The following is a 22,592-nucleotide window of genomic DNA, read 5'->3' on the forward strand; positions in this document are numbered from 1 at the left end:
TTTGATAAAGTTCCTCATCAAAAGCTCCTAAGTAAGCTCAATACTCATGGGATAAAAGGACAAGTCCTCTTGTGGATCTAAAACTGGCTAATTAATAGGAAACAGAGAGTGAGTATAAATGGGAAATTTTCTCGGTGGAGGGTGAACGTGGCAAATGGGGTTCAATGTGGCCAAGTGCAAAGTGATGCACATTGGAGCAAAAAATCCTAACTATAAATACACATTGATGAGGTCTGAACTGGCAGAGACTGACCAAGGGAGAGATCTTGGAGTCGTGGTAGATAACTCAATGAAAATGTCTAGACAGTGTGTGACTGCAATAAAAAAAAGGCCAATGCTATGCTGGGGATTATTAGGAAGGGAATTGAAAACAAATCAGTCAGTATCATAATGCCTCTGTATAAACCAATGGTGTGACTTTATTTGGAGTACTATGTACAGTTCTGGTCACCACACCTCAAAAAGGATATTATAGCACTGGAAAAAGTGCAGAAAAGGGCAACTAGAATGATAAAAGGGTTGGAACACTTTCCCTATGAAGAAAGGTTAAAGCGCTTGGGGCTCTTTAGCTTGGAGAAACGATGGCTGAGGGGTTACATGATCGAAATTTATAAGATTATGCATGGGATAGAGCAGGTCGAGAAAGAAGTACTTTTGTCCTTTTCTCACAATACAAGAATTTGTGGGCACTCAATGAAATTGCTGAGCTGTCGGGTTAGAACAGATAAAAGGAAGTACTTCTTCACCCAAAGAGTGATTAACACATGGAATTCACTGCCACAGGAGGTGGCGGCGGCTACAATCATGGACAGCTTCAAGAGAGAATTAGATAAGCATATGAAGCAGAAGTCCATCAGTGGCTATTAGCCACAAGGTACAGATAGGAACTCTCAGGCTGGGGCAAGTGATACTCTGTATTCTTGGTGCTTGGGGGGGGGCAACAGTGGGAGGGCTTCGAGTGTCCTGGCCCTACTGCTGGACCTCCTGATGGCACCTGGTATTTTTGGCCACTGTGTGACAGAGTGTTGGACTAGATGGGCCATTGGTCTGATCCAACATTGGCTTCTCTTATGTTCTTATGCTCTGAGCCCGTTCACGGGGACAGCGGAATATAAATCTAAATAAATAAATAAACATTATTCTAACTGTTTTTGAAGGGGTGGCAGTCAAACAACCTGCTCAGTAAACTTTCTATCCTGACCTAAAATTTTAAATGCACAGACAAAGCTCCACATGAGCACAGCTTTCCCATTTCATTCTATATTATCTAAAGCAGAGGATGCTTCACATGGGCAACTGCACTGCACATGCAGAATTTACCCAACATTATACAGAGTTGCAAAACCTCCCTCTGTACCTAAGTTCTATGTGTTTATTGGAGCCCTAGAGAGATGTGAATTGCAATAAATGAATACTATTTTCTGTTGCTAACATGAGTTTTAAAAAAATAATTTAAAGGATTAGTGCAAGAGGCATCCTTGCAGTAAAAAAAAACTATTTTAAATTTGAATGATAGTTCCAAGAAATGTGGCTATTTAGAATGATGGATGAGTATTGTCCTGTGCATACACTATTGGCCAGCAACCACCATTTTCATTTAATCTGGCTATTCTTCTTGAGTTGATGGTCTTCTTAGTGTTACAAAACTACATATTTGTGTGTGGGGTATTTATAACACCATGATAATTTTAAGATTGGATCATGCATAATATAAGTCAGTGTGACATCATATGAGGATTTAAATTTTAAAAAAATCTCCTGTGAAAGAAACTGTCAACCCAATCTAGAATGTACTGATGGCCAGTTGTGCATGGATTTGTTGTGCATTTCCCCTTCATTTCTAAGGAACTGTGTTCAACAAAACAATTTGACACTGAGCTTCATTCCTTCCATGAGGACAGTGTTTATGTGCAAGTAACACATGCACTTAACAATGATAAAAACTTATTCTTCCTCATAGGTTTGTTTTCTCTTTCAAAGCAGATCACAGCATGAAAGTTGATAAAGCAATACATTATGGATTTAACTCTGAAGAAGCATCTGAAAATAAACTGCAGCTGCAGGGAATAGATAGCTCTATCAACAAGGCAAAAAGCCACCATCTATGCAACAACTTTAACCAATTTAAATATCAGTTCAAGCTCATCAAGTGGAACATTCATCCAAGCCCAGTTCTCCTAGGAAATGCAATTAGAAGGCACCTCTTGACACATGCTGTACACTGCAAATATACTGAAATGGCTTTTTAAACTGCCACATCCAGTAATGGGGGAGGAGGCTTAATGAGCCATTCATTGATGGAAAGTGACATAAATTTCATGCCCTTCAATAAAAAAAATGTGGGGAGTGATTATTATCAAAATATTTTGGGAACATTTCAAGGAGCATAATTACACAACAATGATTGAATCCTTAGAACAATTACTAGCTTGGCAATGTGGAGAGGAATTTTATGCAATGGTTAAAGCAATATATACCAAACAACAAGCCAAGATACTGGTTAATGGGAACTTATCACAAAATATTACGATACAAAAAGGAACTAGACAAGGATGTCCACTTTCCCCATTACTTTTTATTTTTGTATTGGAAACATTGAACAATATGATTAGAGGTCTGAAAATAAAAGGAGAAGAATATAAATTACAAGCCTTTGCAGATGACTTGGTATTTATTTTAGAAAATCCACTAGACTCTGTGACCCAACTTTTGAAAACATTGCAAGAATATGGTCGAGTGGCTGGACTGAAAATTAATTTCAATAAAACAAAGATTTTAACAAAGAACATTACTAAAGAACAAATTCATGAATTGGAAGAAATTTCAGGTATTAAAGTCCAAAAGAAGGTTAAATACTTAGGAATAAATTTAACAAACAGATGTAGTTCCTTATTACAGGATAACTATACACAACTTTTAACTGAAATCAAGAAAGATCTGGAGAAATGGAAAGACTTGCAGATATCCTTGATGGGAAGAATAGCTACCATAAAAATGAATATTCTACCAAAGTTGGTTTTCTTATTCCAAACAATTCCAATTATGCAAAATCAACAATATTTTAAAGAACTCGATAAATTGGTATCACAATTTATATGGCAAAACAAGAAGCCAAGAATTAAATTAAAAGCCCTGCAAGATGCAAAGGAAAGAGCTGGATTTGCTTTACCAGATTGGCTTCTATACTATAATTGACCTGGGTGAGAGAATGAATTACTTTGCAAAATACAAGTTTACTAAAATTAGGAGGACACAATTTATTATTGGGATGGCATGCATTTGTGTGGTATAACAGAGATAAAATACATAAATACTTTGAGCAACATGTTCTTAGAAGAGCACTATTGAAAGTATGGGAAGAAACCAAAAGACTTTCTTATACTAAAATATCCAAATGGGTCCCACCACATAAAGCTTTTACAAACCCAAATTTATTTCCAAAAAACGTATTGTATAGATATGAAGATTTGTTGGATAATAAAAACCAATTAAAAACAATAGGTAAAGGTTTCCTTTCTCAAAAGAGAACCTCAAAAAACAAGATATAGATATGAGTTGGTGGGAAAGAGCAAAATTAGAATCAAGATTTGTTAAAGATAAACAAATGGGTTTTTATGAAAAAGCCAACTGAAATAGATAAAATCTTGATCTATATTGAAGATAAGTTTATTAAGAAATTATATGTTACAAATTAAAACTGAAGATGAAGTGGTTAAATGTTCTATGGTTCAATGGACTCAAAATTTGGACCATAATACTGAATTAGATCAATGGTCTAAGATATGGAAAACAAATATAAAAATTACCAAAGCAATTTCTTACAACGAAAAAATGTTTATAAAATGTTTTACAGATGGTATATTACATCAGATAAATTATCTAAATTTTATCCTAATATGTCAAACGATTGTTGGAAATGTCAATAAATGGTTGGTCCTTTCTTTCATATGTGGTGGACTTGTGAGAAAAGTAAAAAGTTTTGGGCTTGGATACATGAAATATTGCAAAAAAATTTTAAAAGTAATATACCATTTGTACTAGAATTGTTTTTACTGAATATACTTCCAGAAAATTGTAAAAAGCAAGATTATTATCTTATTGTACATGTAGTTACAACTGCTAGAATATTATATGCCAAATATTGGAGAAGAAAGGAGACACCTTCCAAAGAAGAAATAATAAACAAACTATTCAAAACTGCTGGAATGGACAATTTAACCTTAATTCTGAAAGGATATAAAGAGGAAAACTTCGAAAATACATGGTCAAGACTTTATAGTTGGATTGAAGAATACATTAAATGAAATGTGAACACAACCGAAATAGAGGACAATGAGAACATCTATATTAAACTGTGCAAAAGGTATATTTAACACTATAAGATGCGGATTAGAGGTCTGAAAATAAAAGGAGAAGAATATAATTATTATAAAAGTAATAAAATATAAACATTATACTTTATTACTTTTATACTTTATTTCTTTTGGACCATAATTATACTTTATTACTTTTATAAAGAAGTATAAAAATTATACTTTTATTGAGAGATGGATGGACAACTTAATAGTTACCTCAAAGTGTCAGAGATTCTCCCATTGAATGCTTGTATGTGCTATTGTTTGTTTTTCTTGTTTCTCTTTGTTTCTTTGTTATAAAAATAAAAATATTTACCATGAGACAATGATTGAATCCTGCCACTTTCCTCCTCCCAAGATAAAACAAAATTGTTAAAATATTCAAGCAAAAGTCAAACAAGTGAAAGGTGCTGTTTTTCAGGTTCATCTCAAATGTTTGTAAGGAAACAGGCCCACTGTTGCTAAATGAAGGAAGTCCATCTACTGAATTTTCCTTTTGTCCACATCTGTTCCATCTGTAGTTTCTTTAAAGCACAAAGATCAGTGACAAAACTGAATGAAACAGACACACCATGAAATACAATATGCTAGCTACTGTATGTGACTGAAGACAGCTTTGAAGGGAAACAATGAAAGGTTTGTTTTTGAGATGGTTTTTTAAAACTCCCTCCTATCCCTGCAAAATACGGTACCAATAGGCAGAGTTTTGGGATACTAGATCCTAAAGCACGTTTTGACCCATTCTGAAATAAACTGTTATCTTCAAAACCAGAGAGGCCATCTGAAAGGATCTTCAGAAGAAGTTTTAAACTTGCTCATATTGCCCTCACATAACTCATCGGATACTACAGACAAAGAAACAGGCTAATCTAGCAGGCCTACAACAGAGATTTATGAGACTGCTTGCATTTTTGCAGCCCAAATACACTATTCAGGTAGGGAAACACATTCAGCACAAGAAAGACAGAGGTAGGCAGGAGTTCTCTGGGAGTTATAGGTTGAACAAATAAAAATTCATATTATTCTACATACTTGCATATGAATGTACATATAGTACAGTATGGAACCAGTCCCTAAGCTAGTGTTCCCCAAAACTCACAGGGCACCATTTTAATGGGTTAAAATGAGAGCCACTCTACACACTTCAAAAGCTCTCAGAACAAAGGCAAGGCATTCTTCTGGACTATGGCTAAGGGAGAGGGCAAATACTTTGCATACTGAAGATCCCAGGTTTAATGCCCAGTATCTTCAGTTGAAAGAATGTTGAGTGGGATGTTTTTAAAAAGATGTTATTTTACAGTAGGGAGCCAGTGAATGTAATAGTTAAGAGTATTGAACTAGGATGGAGAAGACCATGATTCAATTCTCCACTCAGCCATCAGTCTCACTAATGACCTTGGGCTGTGCCAAGTTCAGCTATCTCTTCTCTCTTCTTTATCACGTCCTGGTTCTCTGCCTTTCACAAAAGGAATCTTCACAGTCATCAGTAAAACGTAAGAGCTAGTACACTGGATGACTGAAGGAGGCCATTTCCCACTTCAGATGTGACATAACCTTACAGCTTTACAAGCCAATGGTAGAGATGTTGGAAAGTTTGATGAGAGCCACTAGAACAGGACTTTTGCATTCATGTCTTTAGGACCTGGTTTTCCCAAAGATTTCAGGCAACAATATGCAATTCTGGCTTTATGAAGCAGCTGTTTGATGACATCTGTAACATGAATTTGCCATGAGTATCTGTGTTTTCTGGTACTATTTGTTCTTCTTTGACAGCACCAGCAAAGCTGGAGCTGAGTTGTACGTCGCCCTATATCTACCCACAGAAATTAAAACAGCAACACACTTTTTGCATTGCACTAAAACCGAAGTATGATTCTCCACTTTTAATCCTGCCCTCCCTGCCCTCCCTGCTGTCTTCTCTAGAAATCAAGAGTGATAGTTCTCGGAGGTGGTTCTGGGCTTGATGAGAGCAGACGCATGCAGAGGAGCTCCGCGTATGCTGCCATTCTTAAAGGTTTTTCTTGGCATTTTTACCAGCCAAAAGTCTACTCCCATAGAGAGAGATTTTGCATGGGAATTTAAACCAGAGCTAGGGAGGGTGGCGACCCTTCCTGGCCTGTCTAGGTTCATCCCAACAGCGAGAAGCCTTCAGGACGCTCAACATGACTGAGGGTTCGTTGGTGTGTGTAGCAGCCGAGCTCAGCAAAGCCAAAGGAGTCTACAGTAATGGAACTCTGAATAACAATACCAGCAACAAATGAAGCTAAGTACCTCCGGACGCTCTCCAAGGCAAGGCCTGGTGGAGGAAGTACGGCTGCCTGCGGCCCTAGCTCGCCCCCGCCCGGCGGCAGAGACCGTTCCGGGGGCGCGGCGGAGGGGGAGACGTTGTTGGCGAGGCGAGCTCGTCCCAGTTGTCTTGGCCAGAGACTATCGAGGTGCTCTGCGCTGACTCCCGGGGAAGGAAGGAGGTGGGCGGCGGGGCGGCACACGGGAGACGCCTCTTCTCTTCGGGACCGCAGCAGAGTTCACTCGACAGCCTCCGGCTAGCCCCACACGGGGACAGCGGATGAACTTCGGACGGGGGTGGGGGACACGGAGCAACCTGCTCTCACGCCTCCCCCCACCCCCAGAGTTAGGCTCAGCGCCACGCCGATTGGCTTTGTTTCTGAGACCCACACGGACTCGCAGCTCTGCCCCCCCAGCCCGTTCAGCCAAAGGCCTCCTCGGAGCTGCTCTGAGTCTCCGTGGAGTCGAATCGAGGCTTGTGGATCGCGCCCCACGAAGTTTGGCCCTCATTGAGCCCCAAGCCAGCCCGGCTGCAGAGCAGCCAAGTCTGTTGGACCCAGGTCGCCTCGCGGAAGAGGCTTTCCCACGCTCTCGGGGAGGTTCCAGCCTCACTCCGAGTTGAAACGGCTTTGCGAGCAATCTCTGCCAACAGGCAGAGCAACTACTGGACTCGGGGAGGCTTCCAAGGGGGCGCACCTGAAGTGGGCGAGTAAATATACCCCGAGGAGACTGAGCCTCCCCCCCTCACCTATCCCACCAAGCACCTGAGAAACGAAGACCTGCTGCGTTCCCCTCTACCCGAGAGAGCGGCCGCCCGGGAGTCAACTTGGCTCCAGCATTCCCTCGTTTGCACGGGACTGGGGAAGAGCCGCAGCAGCAGCGCCCGCCAGGACCGGCAAGCGCTCGCTCGCCCGCCGCTGCCTTCCTTCCCTTCCCAAGCACGCAACGGCGGGGGAGCAGGAGCAGCAGGCAGCTACGGGCGGGGAGATTTGCAATTTTCTTTCCCTCTGATGGGTGCCACCGCCGCCTCTCGCCCAATGGCAGCCGCTCTGCGCGCCACCACCACACGTGCTTTCCAAGGGGCACAGCAGGTGATGTGCATGCGGCCCCTCCACTTTCCCCAGGGCCCCCTCACTAGAAAGGTCCTAGCTACGGGCCTGGGTGAAGGTTTGCAGTAGAATGTGATGCATGCAGGAAAGTTAAGACTAGAAGTTATATTTTGTGTTTTTCGCTTGAATTGATAGTTTCGATGTTCTGCAAACTGGTAACATAATTTTGATTTAGGAACAGGCGGCATATATTGAAATATGTTTAGAAATCTTCAGCTGGGGTGAATACTGCCGACATGGGTTAAAGGGAAAGGTTAAGAAGCAGACCATACCCTCAACAAATGGGATGCTTTTGATAGGTTGTAAGCTAATGCCAGCTCTATTATGTCTTAAAGGAATAGGAATATAACAGGAGCTGAAATATCTTTATTATGAGCTTAAACAACAGTAAAATTCTCCTTTTTGAGCTGCCATTTGTATTGTACTGTTCTACAGACAAACTTATAAGCTTGGTTTAAAGCTCAATTAAGAATGGGCTGAAACTGGAGAATGTTTGGTTAGAATCTTAAAGGCAAATGAACTCTATTGTTTTGGGATTAAGCTAATATTAGAGCTATATAAATATTTGCAAGTGGGAATTGGAAATATCTACTAGAAATGCGATAATGAAGTGAGAAACCCAACAGGACTGGGGGGGAAAAACCCCAATTTATTGTGAAACAGATGCATGGAAAACTAATATGGTTTAAGAAAGATCAATGGGTTAAATAAATTGGTAGCTAGGAGAATGGAATATAGTATGAAATTATGTAAGTAACCATAGTGGCATGGAAACACTAGAGTTACTGGATTGGGGTTGGTTGGTGGTGGAATTATGTGTATGTCTGTCTTCTTATGTGTAAAAAACCTAATAAAAAAGAGTTGTTTTTTTTTAAAAAGCTGGCTTTAGGTCCCACCGCTGATTTCCTGAATGGACGCAGGGATGCACACCGGAACAAGTGCTTGGTGGCCGGGCGAGTTAATCGCAGAAGGCGAGCTCTACGCTGAAATGTGAGTGACTGTATAAGCGAAGACACCAGAAAGTAAGCTGAAAGCCCCCCCGTTAACAAATTGGGGGGGACTCCCCCTCAAAAGAAAAAAAAACTGAACTGAAAAATGAAGTTACGGGGGGGGCAGACTGTAAAACTGAAATAAACTATAAGGAGCTTTTGAGAACTTACCCAAGCATTTCTAAAGGATCTTGAGAATTTGATAACTTTTCTAAAAAGTAAACAATCCTCAAACATGGTGCCTCCAAGGAGGGAGGAGAAGGACAAGCAACCAAAACTGAAGTTCCCTGCCGGAAATGCCAGCACAGCGAGTTCTGTTCCTAGACAGGACACTACCATAGACTTCCAAAGCATGCTGACTGAGGCTCTGCGCCCTTTTCTGGAACAAATGACATTGCTCCATAAGAAGTTTGATGCACAACAAACCCAGTTAAATTAATCTACTAAAAAGACAGAGAAAATGGAGCAAGAGCTTAAAGAAGTGGATGCCAACACCCAGAAGCTTAAAAAACAAATGCAGGGGGTGGAGAAAAAGAGAGCAACTGATGAGGCTCAACGTTTGCAGCTGTAAATAGAAAAGGCAAGCTATGTCTTAAGATTTCAGGGGGTTCCTGAAGCAAGAGGAGAAGACTTGAAGCAGATTATGTGTGATGCATTGGGGCCGGCTGCAGATTTAAAAGCGGATTATCTACAAAACAAAATAGATACGATCTTTAGGTCATAGTCTGATGGGATCCTCGGTTATGAGACAAAAACCAGAACTACACTTGAATTGCATCATGACTGGCTTAGTGCCTTTGCATCAACCTCACCTCCATTCTACTCCATGCTTCTTTGCTTTACCCAGCTACTTTCCTTGGATCCTACATTAAAAGCAACCTCCTAACTACACAGGCCCTGGCATGATACTTGTCTGGGACTATTGGGCAACCCACTGGAATAAATGCTTATCTCAGCCTTCTTGACCCTTGTCTATGGTTTTGCTTGACATCACTTTCACTCTGTCACAGGACAGGTAGTTTGCAATGTGCAGTAAATAAGTGAAATAAATATCTACTGCCAACGACACATGTACATGTGCCAGCTGCCAGAGAACGCACTTAAATTACCATGTATTCACCTCATCTCATCGTTTTTGATCTTGATTTGTTATATGTTAACATGCTACCCAGTGCAGGATCTCTTCTCTTCCTGCAGTGTCTTTGGGGTGTGGGATACTCGCTCTTAGGGAAACACTCTGCTTGCAATCTGAATAGTTGTGAAAGAGGGAATGTCTCAGGGATCCCTGTGTCCTAGCACTACCCCCATCAACCAGTGATCTGGTTAAAGAGAGGACTCAACATGTGTACATCTCTTTAGCACATGCTTCACGCTTTTGGAACTCTGACATCACAGCAGCACTAACTTGCTGAGGAGGGCAATGCAGTAAGCAAGGAAGTAAAAGTTTTTTATAAACAACCCGAACTTGTAAGATTCATTAGAATGTGTGGAGGAGCCTTAGAGTAGAGACCACCTTAAGTCTAAGGCAACAAGGAGGATTATAAACATTTTAAATAAATAAATATCTAGGAGAAAGGCGGGGAGGATCAAGGAGCTGAGCTTGCTGGGATTTTCTCAAGCAAAAGACAGTATGCCTTAAAGAAGCTTTAGAAAGTCTCTGTAACAGCTCTGACCAGAGAGAGGACATAGCTTTCATTTCCTAAATTGCTGCATGCCACTGAGCTTGGAACACATCGTGGAAGCTGAGGCTTCAGCCCTCAAAGGGCTTACAAATTCCAAGCACCCCAAAACCAAAACACTGTACTACAGATCTTTTTACGCTGCTGGACAACTGAGGCTTTAACCGTTACAGACCAGATAAATATTCTATGACCTAGTTTTCAGCATATTTATTTCTATTTATATAGTTACAAGACACAGTCTGATTAGTTAACAAACAGATTGCATATTAACAAAACTACTCTCTCTGTCAGAGAATGCAATGGAGGGAACAAATGCTTGTCTAAAATGGAGGGAAAGCACCCTCTGTTGGGGCAAATGCAAAATGACTGGCTCATAATTCTCAAGGCATCAACTTGCATTTTAACACAGCCTGCAATTTGTGTAATTTCAATAGAAAAAGACATCCAGGGAAGGGGTCCAGTTAACTTGATCATGAGTTAGCTGAACTGCATTAACAAGATTTTTAAAAATATTCCTATGCTGAGCTGATGCTAGACTACAGTTACCAAACTACAATGCGGAACAAATTCTATAACAACTTTAGAGTCCCATACTAAGAGCCAATTTCCCTGCTTATCCAGCTGGGGTGGGCAAGTGGTCGCATACCCCTCCCCACCTCCTGGGCCATAGGGAGAACCACACTAATAGTAATAGAGATTTTGAGTGCATTATTTTTCTTCCCTTTTTATAGGGGGAAGAATCAGGTTAGTTAGACCTCTGCATGGAGTTTCCAAGTCATGTTTCTTTGAGACCAAAGCGGAACTGGGGAGGTGGAGAAGCTTGCTCTTCCACCCTTCAAAGACAACTGTCAGCTAGGTAAGTGTACAAATCTGCTGTATGTTGCCACTCCTGCTGCAACACAAATCTCTGACACTAAGATTTTCTTGCTACAGCAGACAGGGCCAAATTAAACATGATAGCAGGTGATCCATGAACCCCCCCCCCTAAAAAACAGCAGCTATGGAAACCACAATTCAGATCAAGACAATGGCATGAAGAAGAGAGATGGGTTTATCCTCTCCCAAGCAATGTTCCCTCTAAGCTTTGGAGTCTTGTGAGCAAAAATTCTACTTTGTGAGCTACTGGCATTAAAGTTGTGAGTGAGTGATTTGGCTACTGCATCAATTAGTTTGCTCTGGAGCCATCCTTCCTGAGCGACGACAAAAATGGGTGAGCTGGAGGCTAAAAAATGGTGAGCTGGCTCACACTAACTCAGCTTAGAGGGAACACTGCTCCCAAGTACTATTTCCTGACCACAATCAATCAAAGATACCCTGGAGATGCTATTCATCCAAAAAGGGAAACTTTAACCTTTGGTAACTTCCACCACTGCCATGAATATGGGAACATGGGTGCTACTAGCAGCTGAAAAATCCATATGATATTTTTTTCACCAATTTCCTGCTGTTACATATAGACTGGCCTTTAGTACAAAGCTGTGTGGGTGGCATTCTTAAAACCCTCATTTCCTTGTTCTTCCTTCCTCTTCCATTAAGCCTTGTGCATGACAGAGTTCTATCACACACTGAGTCCCCTAGAAGAAAGAAGAAAGCAACAGCACCCACCTCAATAATCTGGGAGTCCAAAAGAGTAATATCATTTTTCCTTTTGGGTCCAATTCTTGAACACTTCCACAGTGCTCTTGTTGTTAATCTCCATTTCATCCACTCAGTCACTGTTACGCAATTCAGTATGCTAATACTACTGAAAGGACTGTCTTACCTGGAATACTTTCAGCTGTTGATTAATAGTCTCCGTTTCCATTCCAACAGGACCTTGGGACTCTTCATGTTCTTCTGCTTCCCCAAGCAGCTTGGAAAACTCCTTCAGTTTACAGTAGAACTCTTCAATGCGATGAATAGTCCTCTCTACATGTTCTTCTCTAGCTCTTGCTCTATCTAGCAACTTATTGCATTGCTTATTTAAAGCCTCCAAGTCTCTCTTTATGCCTGCCAAATCAGGAGAAGCTTCAGCTTCGCTTGCTAACATCGTTTTGCAAGTCTTGTTTGCATTTTCATTACTGTTTATTAGCTCTTCCAATTTCTTCAGGAAAGTTTGGATACCCTCTCGCTGCGACTGCAGCGTAACCAGGTCCCTACCCACAGAAGCCATGCTGTCCAGCACATCATCAAACTCCGCAAACTGAGAAAACATTTCTCGGATGGTGTTTTGGAAATGACCAATTCCCTGAAGTTTAGTTTCCAGAAAGGAACATTTATCTTCAACCTGCTGGCTGATGGCACTGTATTCTTCTTCTAATGCTTCTGCTTTCAGCAAGAGGTCAGAAACTCCTGATGAATCAGAAGCATCCACCACCAGTTCTTGGGCAAGCTTTTTTGTCAGGTCCACTTGAGGCTTTAAGGTCTGAAGTGCTTTCTGACGAGTTTGCATAAGTGTCAAGTGTTTGTTGCTGTAAGTCTGGGGTTTCAAGGTATCGTGAGCTTCCAGCTGCTCTCTGGCATTCTGAAGCTGCTCTTTAACTTCCCTGGATGATTCTTGAAACTCTTTTAGTCTCTGAGCCATCTTTTCCAGGCCCTCTCTTTTTGTGTGTAATTGTTCTTTAACTGTATACACCTCCTGGAACAGCAGTGCCTTTTCTTCTTGAATAATATCTCCGTCTGTCTCACAGGCACTGAGCAACATTGCTGCCGCATTGTTTAACAGCTCCACCATTCCTTGCTGTTTGTCCAAGTCCTTCTGCCAGGCCTTCACCTGAGTGATGGTCTTCTCTAGCTCAACAGGGTCTATTCCTATCTTGATATCAGATAGGTTGCTTTGGCAGTTTGTTACCCAGTGCTGCAAAGTCTCTACATGCTCCCGGTATCTGAGGGCTTTCCCCAGACAATCATTCAACTTGTCTTGATTTTCTTTAACTTGCCTATTCATTTCATCCCAGTTCCCTTTGAGCATGTTCAGCTGGGACTGCAACTCTGCCCTCTCGCCCCCTTGAGTCTTCTGGAGCAAGCTTTCGCCTTCTACAGTTATTTTTTCATAGGAACCAATCTGTTCAGACAAGGTCATCTTAAATGCTTTCTGATCGTTAATTAATGACTGCAGAGTCTCCAGATCAGCAGAGATAGGACGAGACTGATTCTGTTCCCCTTTCTTTTTGTCCAGCCAGGCCTGGAAGTCCTTAGACATTTGTTGGAACTGATGAGAACTAACATAGGTTGACTGGAGGTGTTCAATGTGATTGCCTGCAGAGCACCAAAAAGAAAATGTTGTAAAAATCCATAGCTATATGCAACTTTTATTATTATGGTGTTCAGAAAAGGAAAACACATAGGCTCTAAGAAAATACACTCTGATGCACATTGAGAAACTGTATTACATTTTGGGTTCCATCCTTTATCACCGGGAAAGGAGTGATTTTTGCTGTCATACTCTTTCCATGGCAATCCCAAGACCCTGAAAAGCCACTGCTGAAGGCTGGGGAACTTTTAGGAACAGAGGTGGTGGTGCATTCTGGCTACAACCAGTACGGGGAATCTGCAGAAATCATCTCCCCACAACTTCTCAAGGATAGGCTTGAATATTCCCTCATTCCCTCAAACTACAGTGGGGAAAAGCTTTATCCAAAGAACACAGCCAGTCCATTATGGCTAGAACCCTGGATGAGCCAAACTCAGAAATACAGCTTACTATATGACTGAACAAAATGCTGGATCTCCTAATCTACCTGCAGGACTGAAATTGTAGTATGAGTGAGAAAAGGTTATGTGAATCTATATTTCTAAAATTACTTTTGCCTGCAAAGAAGCAACTTGGAAGAGAATCCGCGGCCACTGACTCACTGGAGGCTGTTTTGTGGCCGCAGAGGTGGGGACGGCAGGCAGTAGGAATCCTCATATTCCTCCCGCAGCAGGTTCTCCCTGCAGCGACTCCAGGGCAGGGTGGGCAGGCGGATTTCATCATCAGCCAGACAACTGCTGGTTGTAGGAAGCCCTCTTGTGAGGCCCGGGGCTGGTCTTGCGGGAGTGTTTGCTTCACCCTGCCCAACTAGTGGGTACCTAAAAGGCCAGCCTGCTAACTCCCCATCCCTGTTTTTTTCTTTGGTCTCTCCTCCATCCCTCCCTCCCTTTTGTTTATGGTTTCATGTTTTACTTGTTCTTTGTTTTCTCACAGCTTTTGCGGCAGTGTCATGCATAGGGCAGGATCCATTTTGGAGGAGGCTGTGCCTGTGTGCCTGCCTCCCCTGATGGGGACCCCTTTATGGGGTCTTGGGGGCTGAGTCTTAAAGCGGCATGTCCAGCTTGGGGGCAATTGCTCAGCTCCACTCCCAGGTGGCAAGAGTTCCACGCAGAGGCTTGTGCCTGTGTGGGACCACTGCTTGTTACTCCTGGTTCCCCCACCAGGTAGGCTGGGGACGAGGTTCTTGGCTGACATGTGGGTCACCCGATGTATTGTATCCTGCCGTATGCTGCGCCAGTGCTCCTTCTATTGTAATCAATAACAGCTGTGGCCTGTTTTACTCCACAACCTGGTATTCACTGTGCTTTAATGTTTTATTCTCCTTTCTTGCCTTCCTCCTTGGCAGCCCCTATCTGTCTTTAGGACCACAATTAAATCATACTGTGGGAATCATCCCTTGATTAACTCTTGTGAACTATTTTCAGCCATATCTGTTTAGTACCTCAAATCTGGAGATGCAAGGCTTTGGCAATGTCTATGAAAATAGAGTGTTGCACTCCACTCCATACAATCTAGGCTCTGAGGATCCAGCATCCAAGCTCTGGAGAAAATTAACTTTTGGTACAACCCCGCCCCCATTACGTTTATGGTTTTTCTTTAATTCTTTCACTTGGATACCAACCTGCTTTTTGTTCCATCTCCTTAAAGGGCTTTATGACACCATCTAATTGCCTGGCAAGCTCTGTTTTCAGGTAATCTTCTGCCACCAGTACTGACAGTTCTTCACAAAGGGTCTCAGCAGCATTTATGTTTGGCATCTCCTCTTGTATTCCTTGTTTCACTTCTCTGGCCACTTCCAGCTGCTGCTTCACAGCATCAGGGTCTGTACTTCCAGACAGGCTGCTGCTGAGTTTATTATCCAAGGCACTAAACTTCTCAGAGAGGTTTTTCAGACAGCTTTGGTACTCTGTGCTTTTGACAATGGTTTGCTCAATTCGCTCACATCTGCCACTCAGCTGTCCTGTTAAGGCATCCCATTTCTGTGCCACAGCTGCCAACTGCTGTCTCACAGTTTCATGAGAAGGTAGATGTTCACCTGGTCTCTTCAGAATCTCTTGTCCTGCTGTGGTTAACTGTTCATACTGTGGTTTTCGAGTATCAAACTCTTTGAGCAAAATCTGAGGTGAAAGTACATGGAAATTAATTGCAGGATAGACAGAAAAATATTCCAGATTATTAACAAAGTATTTGTCCATTCAGATATTTACCAGACCAGAAGAACTGCAACTTGTATTTTAGAGGAAAAGGTGTGCCTACTTCAGCTCTTCCATAAAAAGTTCTTCATGTATGATGAAGTTATAAAAAAGTAATGAGTCACTTTTTTATAATTAATCACTTCATGTGATGGTTACTTGGGTGTGAAGCAGCCATCAATGATCATGTCATAGATATAGATTTCACAACACCTGGTAAAATCCTAGTCTAATTCCTTGGCATGCGACTAACCAGAATTGTGGGATTATAGCCTTCTGCATGGATCCCACAGATGAAAGGGAGAATGATTTTTGCCAATACCCCCTTTCTGCTTCAGACCTCCAACTCTAATTGTTGCTGTTCCTGTGGTTCCATTTCCCTTTTTTTTGGGGGGGGGGATTTGGGACTGCAGTGAGAGGCAGAGGGTATGAGAATTATATTCCATGGATGGAAATCCCTTCACAACTAACTTGAACTGGATGGGTGCCATTATGTGTAATCAATTTCCTCTGAAATCAGTGGGACTGAAACCTATGTAATAAGAAGTGTTTAAAAAGTAATTTCAACATAGCTGTGAACAAGTAACAGTGCGATTAAATAAACGTATCATGACCAACAGTACCTGTACAATCTTTTTTTAGAAAACTCTGGTCATTCTTTGGTCCCTAGGTATTTGTTATGACAGCTGTAATTCTCAAAAGAACAAACTAGAGTATTTTTGACTCTTACTGATAAATTGGTATTGCAAAGTTCTGCTGCAGGATCCTATGCCCACGGCGGCTTGTTGTTGTCATCAGTATGCAGATGACATCCAGCTCTATCTGCTGTTGGGCGGCCAGAACCTGGCGTTACAGGCTGTAGCTGGGTGGCTTTGGCTGAGCTGACTGAAACTGAATCCAACAAAGAAGGAGGTCCTGTGTCTGTGTCGGAACAGTCCAGGGTTAGGGATCCCACTCCCAACTGCTGATGGGGTGCCACTGGTGCCAACATCAGAGGTTAGGAGCTTGGGAGTGCTCTTGGATGCCTTCTTAATGATGGAAGCCCAGGTAGCAGACATTGCCAAGTTGGCCTTTTACCATCTTTGGCTGATTAGGCAGTTGGTTCCCTTCCTCGAACGCAATGATCAGGCAACAGTGATCCATGCGATGGTCACCTTGAGATTAGACTACTGCAGTGCTCTCTACATGGGGCTGCCCTTGTCCCAAATCCGAAAGCTACAGAATGCGGTGGCCAGGCTGTTATTGGATCTCCCTTTGAGGGAGCACATTCAGCCTGCACTGAAAGCACTGCACTGGCTACCTATAGCCTACTGGGTTCACTTCAGGGTGCTGGTTCTTACCTATAAAGCCCTATATGGACAGGGGCATGCATACCTGAGGGATCACCTTTTCCCATATGTTCCCCAGAAAGTACTGCATTCTGGATCGCAAAATCGCCTCACTCTCCCCAGCCTTAGAGACATCAGGCTGGCCAAAACCAGGGCCAGAGCCTTCTCGGTAGTGGCATCGCTTTGGTGGAACAAGCTCCCGGAGGATAACAGGGCCCTATGGGATTTATCACAATTCTACAGGGCCTGCAAGACGAAGCTCTTCTGCCAAGCATTTGAGTAAGATGCCATATTAAACTGCTAACATCAACCTAGACCTGATAATCCATCCTGGCTGCCTGCTTTAATATCCGTGCCGATACTGAGGAACCTAGGAACCAGACACCAGCCATACAACTATTGCTGATTTTATTGCGGCTGATTAGAACAATCTTTGCCATAAAATATACGTAGCACCTTTGGAATGTGTTTTTATTATATTAACTGGGTTTTTTGTTTGTTTTATTGTTTTTGTGTTGCCAATGGCCTTGTAAGCCACCCTGAGCCTGCTTCGGCGGGGAGGGCAGGGTATAAATCAAATAAATAAATAAATAAATATTCTATGAAATAATGCATAGAAGGATCTAATGCTCACCTGAACTTGCTGCTTTTGCGTATTTAACATGTTGGGATCAATTGACAGTGGTCCAAGCACACTGACCATTAACTCCTTCTCCACCAGCCACTGTTTCAGCTGAGACTCTACAGTCTGAAACTGGGTCAGATAATTTGATGATTCTTCCAGTTTTTTCTGTCTATCAGTTGCTACCTGGATGAGTTCTTTCCATTTGGAATCTATTTCAAAAGAAAAAGAGTACTTCCTTAATGACATGATACATGTAGATAGGCCTACTGTAAGATCACAGACCAGGTCTTCTAAACCAGCAGACAATTTGGTATGGTGTATTTTTACCATACCATTAAGGCTTTTCTATCTGCAACTCACCTATAAGGTAAATTCGATGGTCCACAGGGAATACATTGCCTATCCTACTGTAAGTCATTTTAGATAACAATCCAAAACAGAGAGCTAGTTTAGACCAGTTCACAACGATCATCAACGAAAAGGGATCAGGGATATCCTACAACACACCAGGAACAGCTGTCCTGCCTCTGGACCTAGTAGCAGTCTATGCATGGATAACACATGTGCATAGTGTCTTCATAGGCTGAACCATACAGTCATTAACCAATATTAGGCACTTTGGATTGTCCACATGTAGATTCTATGCACACATGATGCTGTATGTAGAGAATTGGCACACCTGGAGCTGTGTACAGTGAGCATGGTACACAGTGCATGATCCTGCTCGCCCATCATATGTAGCCTGTAAATTCATCCAGACAAGACCAGTATTTTCCGATATTTATACTTAGTATAGGAAAGGGGAGTTATGCATGAAATCCCTTATTCCACCCACTAGACTATGTCCCGCTTGAAACACCAGTTCATGAATCCACAAATCTTGTGAAATGACTGCTCATGTTACTGTGGAAGATTTTCCCATGCCACTGCAAGCCCAGGTGTTATGTGTATTGCAAGGATTACTATAATCACACAGGGAACTATTTAATGCAAACAAGTTGTACATGGAGGAATCACTATATGCTTACATTTCCAAGAGTCCAGCAAGGCAACGTATTTATAAGCCCAGAAACAATACAGGAAAGTATCTGTTTTTCTTCCCATGATACCCCAGCTACATCAGGGATCCCCAGTGTGGTTCCCATGGGTGCAATGGAGTCCGCTGACACCTTTACTGATGGCTGTGTTTCTAGAAAGTGGGTGGGGCCTGATGGGGCTTTCTTAGCAGGGCTTCTGACTGACTAGGCAGATTAAAAAATTTTCCCTATGACAGCAGCTGTCACCACAGCATGTGCATCTTCAGTGTGTGACTCAGGGTAACCCAGGGCTATTTTTGGGCAGGAACGCACAGGAACGGAGTTCCAGCTGGCTCCCAAGTTTGCCATGCCCAGCAGGAACTCATTAGCATAATAGGCCACACCCAACATCAGAAACTCATTAGGATTGGCTACATTAGGGGTGTGTGGCCTAACATGCAAGGAGTTCCTGCTACAAGAAAAGCCCTGGGTTTTGACAACAAACAAGGTAAACAGAATAAGAAGCAAAAGGTGGGTGTGGCTGGATGAGCACACTTCTGGTAACATGGGGGTGTGGCCTAATACGCCAATGAGTTGCACTGTTAGAGGTGTGGCCTATTATGCTAATGTGTTCCTGCTGTTGGGTGTGGCCTATTATGCTAATGAGTTCCTGCTGGGCTTTTTCTACAAAAAACAGCCTTGGGGTAACCTATGTGTAAGCAAGAAAATGTTTTTCAACAATGTGTTCATTTTAAAAGGCCTCCTGTTAAACAGAGCTTCAACCAGAAAAAAGTTGCTATTAGAGTTATGCATAACTCTACTATGTTGCATTTGTGGTTGGCTATTCTTCTGGTGGCAGCCATTTTGTGGTTGGTTCCACCTCTTGCAGCAGCCATTTTGTGGCTACACCCAACAGTCTGAGTCAGAAGTCTAAAGGGGCCTGTGGGCTCAAAAAGGTTGGGGACTCCTAGTCTACAAGAAGGAGCACACTTTTACAAATAAGAAGAAGAGATTGGATTTATACCCCATCCTTCACTACTCAAAGGAGTCTCAAAGCGGCTTACAATGCCTTTCCCTTCCCCTCCCCACAACAGACACCCTGTGAGGTAGATGGAGCTGAGAGAGGTCTGAGAAAACTGCCCTTGAGAAAACCTCTGAAATAACTTATGACCAACCTGGTCACACCAGCAGCTGAATGTGGAGGAGTGAGGAATCAAACCCGATTCTCCCAGATTAGAGTCTGCACTCTTAACCACCACACCAAACTGGCTCTCCTCCTTGATTTGAAAGTGTTTTGCCATATACTTACAAGATAAATATGGACAAACATGACCCAATCAGAAGATAAGTATAAAGACAACAGTCATGAGAGTCTGTAGGTCAGACTCTCACGACTGTTGTCTTTATACTTATTTTCTTACTATATACTTATACATTTAGACTTCAGTTATAATACTAGAACTCAGGAGGCATTGTATGATATTGATTAGGAACAGAATCTGTAAGTATTACTTCACACAGTGCAAAATTAACTTGAGGAATTTACCACCAAAGGATGTACTGATGGGCTGCTGGCTATGATGGTTTTAAAATGGGATTACACAAACTAAAAAAGGACAGGAACATCAATGGCTAAACAAAACCTCCATGTTTAGATGCAGTGTACCTCTTGGGGGACTCTAAGCCATCCTTGTAGGCTTTTCTGGGACATTAGCAAACAGTGCAGAAAACAGTGGCAGTGCAGACAACAGGATGTTTGACTAGATGAACAACTGATCTGATTCTACTGAGCTTGTTTCATGTTTTCTTACATCAAAAAGTTGCTAATTCTTGTAGTTTTCCTTCATCTATGCTAAGACACAGTTAATACTGTTTCAGACGTATATGATCTTGGGGTTTTCCTTAACTTTTTTTACTGTTTTTGTCTGTTGTTATATTTTGTCATCTTTCAAGTACCACAGCTCTTGTTATATAAATGGCCACTATGGTCAGTGATGGCTTGCCAACTAGCAATTCTTTTGAGGCATCACAACACCCGGAGGAACTAGGAAAAACTGTTTTACAAACTCATTGTCCAAACATGGTCATTTCTCAATTTTTGGCAAAAATATTAAGGAAGATATTTTAAAGAACAGCCAAAAAGCACTAAAAACCTCACAACTGACAGAAATGCATCATGGCAGTGAAAAGACGATGATGAAATACCTGCAGAACAATCCCATGTCAGTTTTGTGATAACAGTGCCATTGATTGGCTTAATTACTTCAAAAATTACTATGTTCATCCAGCAACAGAATTATAATTATTAAAATAAGTTAAACCATGAAATTCTTTTGAGGCAGTAATGCAGAACAGGGCTGCAGTCTTGTACATTCTTAAGCAGCTGAAATGCCATTGAAATGGAGCCTTAAACTTCCTGAACTAAATCAGGATATCAATGCAATTTTAAAAGAAATGAATAGATATGTGCTGAGTTGTGGCCCAAAGCTCTAGCTTGAATAAGAGTGCACCAAAATAATACTCTTGCATGTGGCAGTGCAGTTAGTGTTGTAAAGACAGTATAGGATCGCTAGGGGTAAAAGAGAAGCAAGTTGTGGCTATTAGGATTAAATGAATCAAGCATATTGATTTCTAGCCCAGTCTGACGCCTACAGCAAGCACAATGTAATACCTATTTTATCCAACATCTGTTTCCATTTGGGCGCCTCGGGAGAATCTGGGTTCTTCTCCAGCAACTCTGTGACTCTGTCTTTGAGCTCTTGACGTTTATTCTCATTCTGTTTCAATTCTGTTTCAAATAACTACCAAGAAATAACATGTTAGGGCTTAAGAACACATAGCACACTTGAGAGAAGGGGTGCTTCACAGAAATGGCTTCCTTTTGAAAGAAGCTAGCCAAATTCAGCTCTGCTATAAATGATGTACCCCTGGTAGGCATGTTTATGAGATTTCCATCAAAATGTTGCACAAAGGACTAATATACAGTAGTCACAATGGGCAAATAGATGGTAGTTCAGTCTCATACATTATTAAATAGACCCACCCCATTAATTTGAACAGGAAGCACTGTTTAAAAATTTATTATCCTTAATTGATAGTTTACAACACAGAAAGAGACAAAAGCCACCTTATGTTGCTCCACTTGTTCCTTAACTGCTTCACCATCCAGAAGAACAGCTTCCCATTTTGCTGCAGCCATATCCATTTTCTGTAACCACTCCCACATTGAATTTGATTCTTCTTGGACATTCTGCATATTCGAAAGCATGGATTCCAATTCTGCTCTTTTTTCTTTCAGTATTCCACCCAAATCATCATAGTTATGGCTTACAGTTGACATATCCTGTTGAATACTGGCCAGTTCTGACAGGGAAGAAGTGGACATAAGTTTATTTAAGAAAACACAAACTTTTTACTCAACATCAGACAGAGATACAAATATATGTTAAAAACATAAAGTCCTGCATGAAATAATAACCACAATAAATTCATTACAGTCACTTCTTGCTTACATCACCAGTACACAAAATAAAGGTGGGTTAGGAACAGTCACTGGACTACTGGCAGTAGAAAGAGGGGAAATTTTGCACAAGGATTTGAGGAAGACTATCGCCCATGTCACATCATATGTCGTGTATGCAGAGAAGATTCTGTAGATGTCCCCTTTGAGGGTTTGGGGATACGACAAGTGGCACAGTAAAACTATCCTAACACATTTCAGTCTCCTATTAATTTAAAAAAATCAAACTGCTCATCAAAGTCTTACTCAAAGGCATGC

At 41.8% G+C, this 22,592-nt stretch overlaps 1 protein-coding gene across 1 annotated transcript in view; it reads right to left on the bottom strand.

The window, feature by feature from the left end:
• DST (dystonin) overlaps window positions 1–22,592 on the bottom strand; it is a 484,671-nt gene that overhangs the window by 156,055 nt on the left and 306,024 nt on the right. The window contains exons 48-52 of the mRNA XM_015408298.1: window positions 21,942–22,177; window positions 21,486–21,615; window positions 17,808–18,007; window positions 15,275–15,770; window positions 12,184–13,658 (exon numbers count right to left, since the gene is read on the bottom strand). Coding sequence (XP_015263784.1) covers window positions 12,184–13,658; window positions 15,275–15,770; window positions 17,808–18,007; window positions 21,486–21,615; window positions 21,942–22,177 — 2,537 coding nt within the window. The remainder of the gene's footprint in view (window positions 1–12,183; window positions 13,659–15,274; window positions 15,771–17,807; window positions 18,008–21,485; window positions 21,616–21,941; window positions 22,178–22,592) is intronic.

This window comes from Gekko japonicus, unplaced genomic scaffold (assembly GCF_001447785.1).
Source record: "Gekko japonicus isolate JY-2015 unplaced genomic scaffold, Gekko_japonicus_V1.1 scaffold383, whole genome shotgun sequence".
Lineage (NCBI taxonomy): Eukaryota > Metazoa > Chordata > Lepidosauria > Squamata > Gekkonidae > Gekko > Gekko japonicus.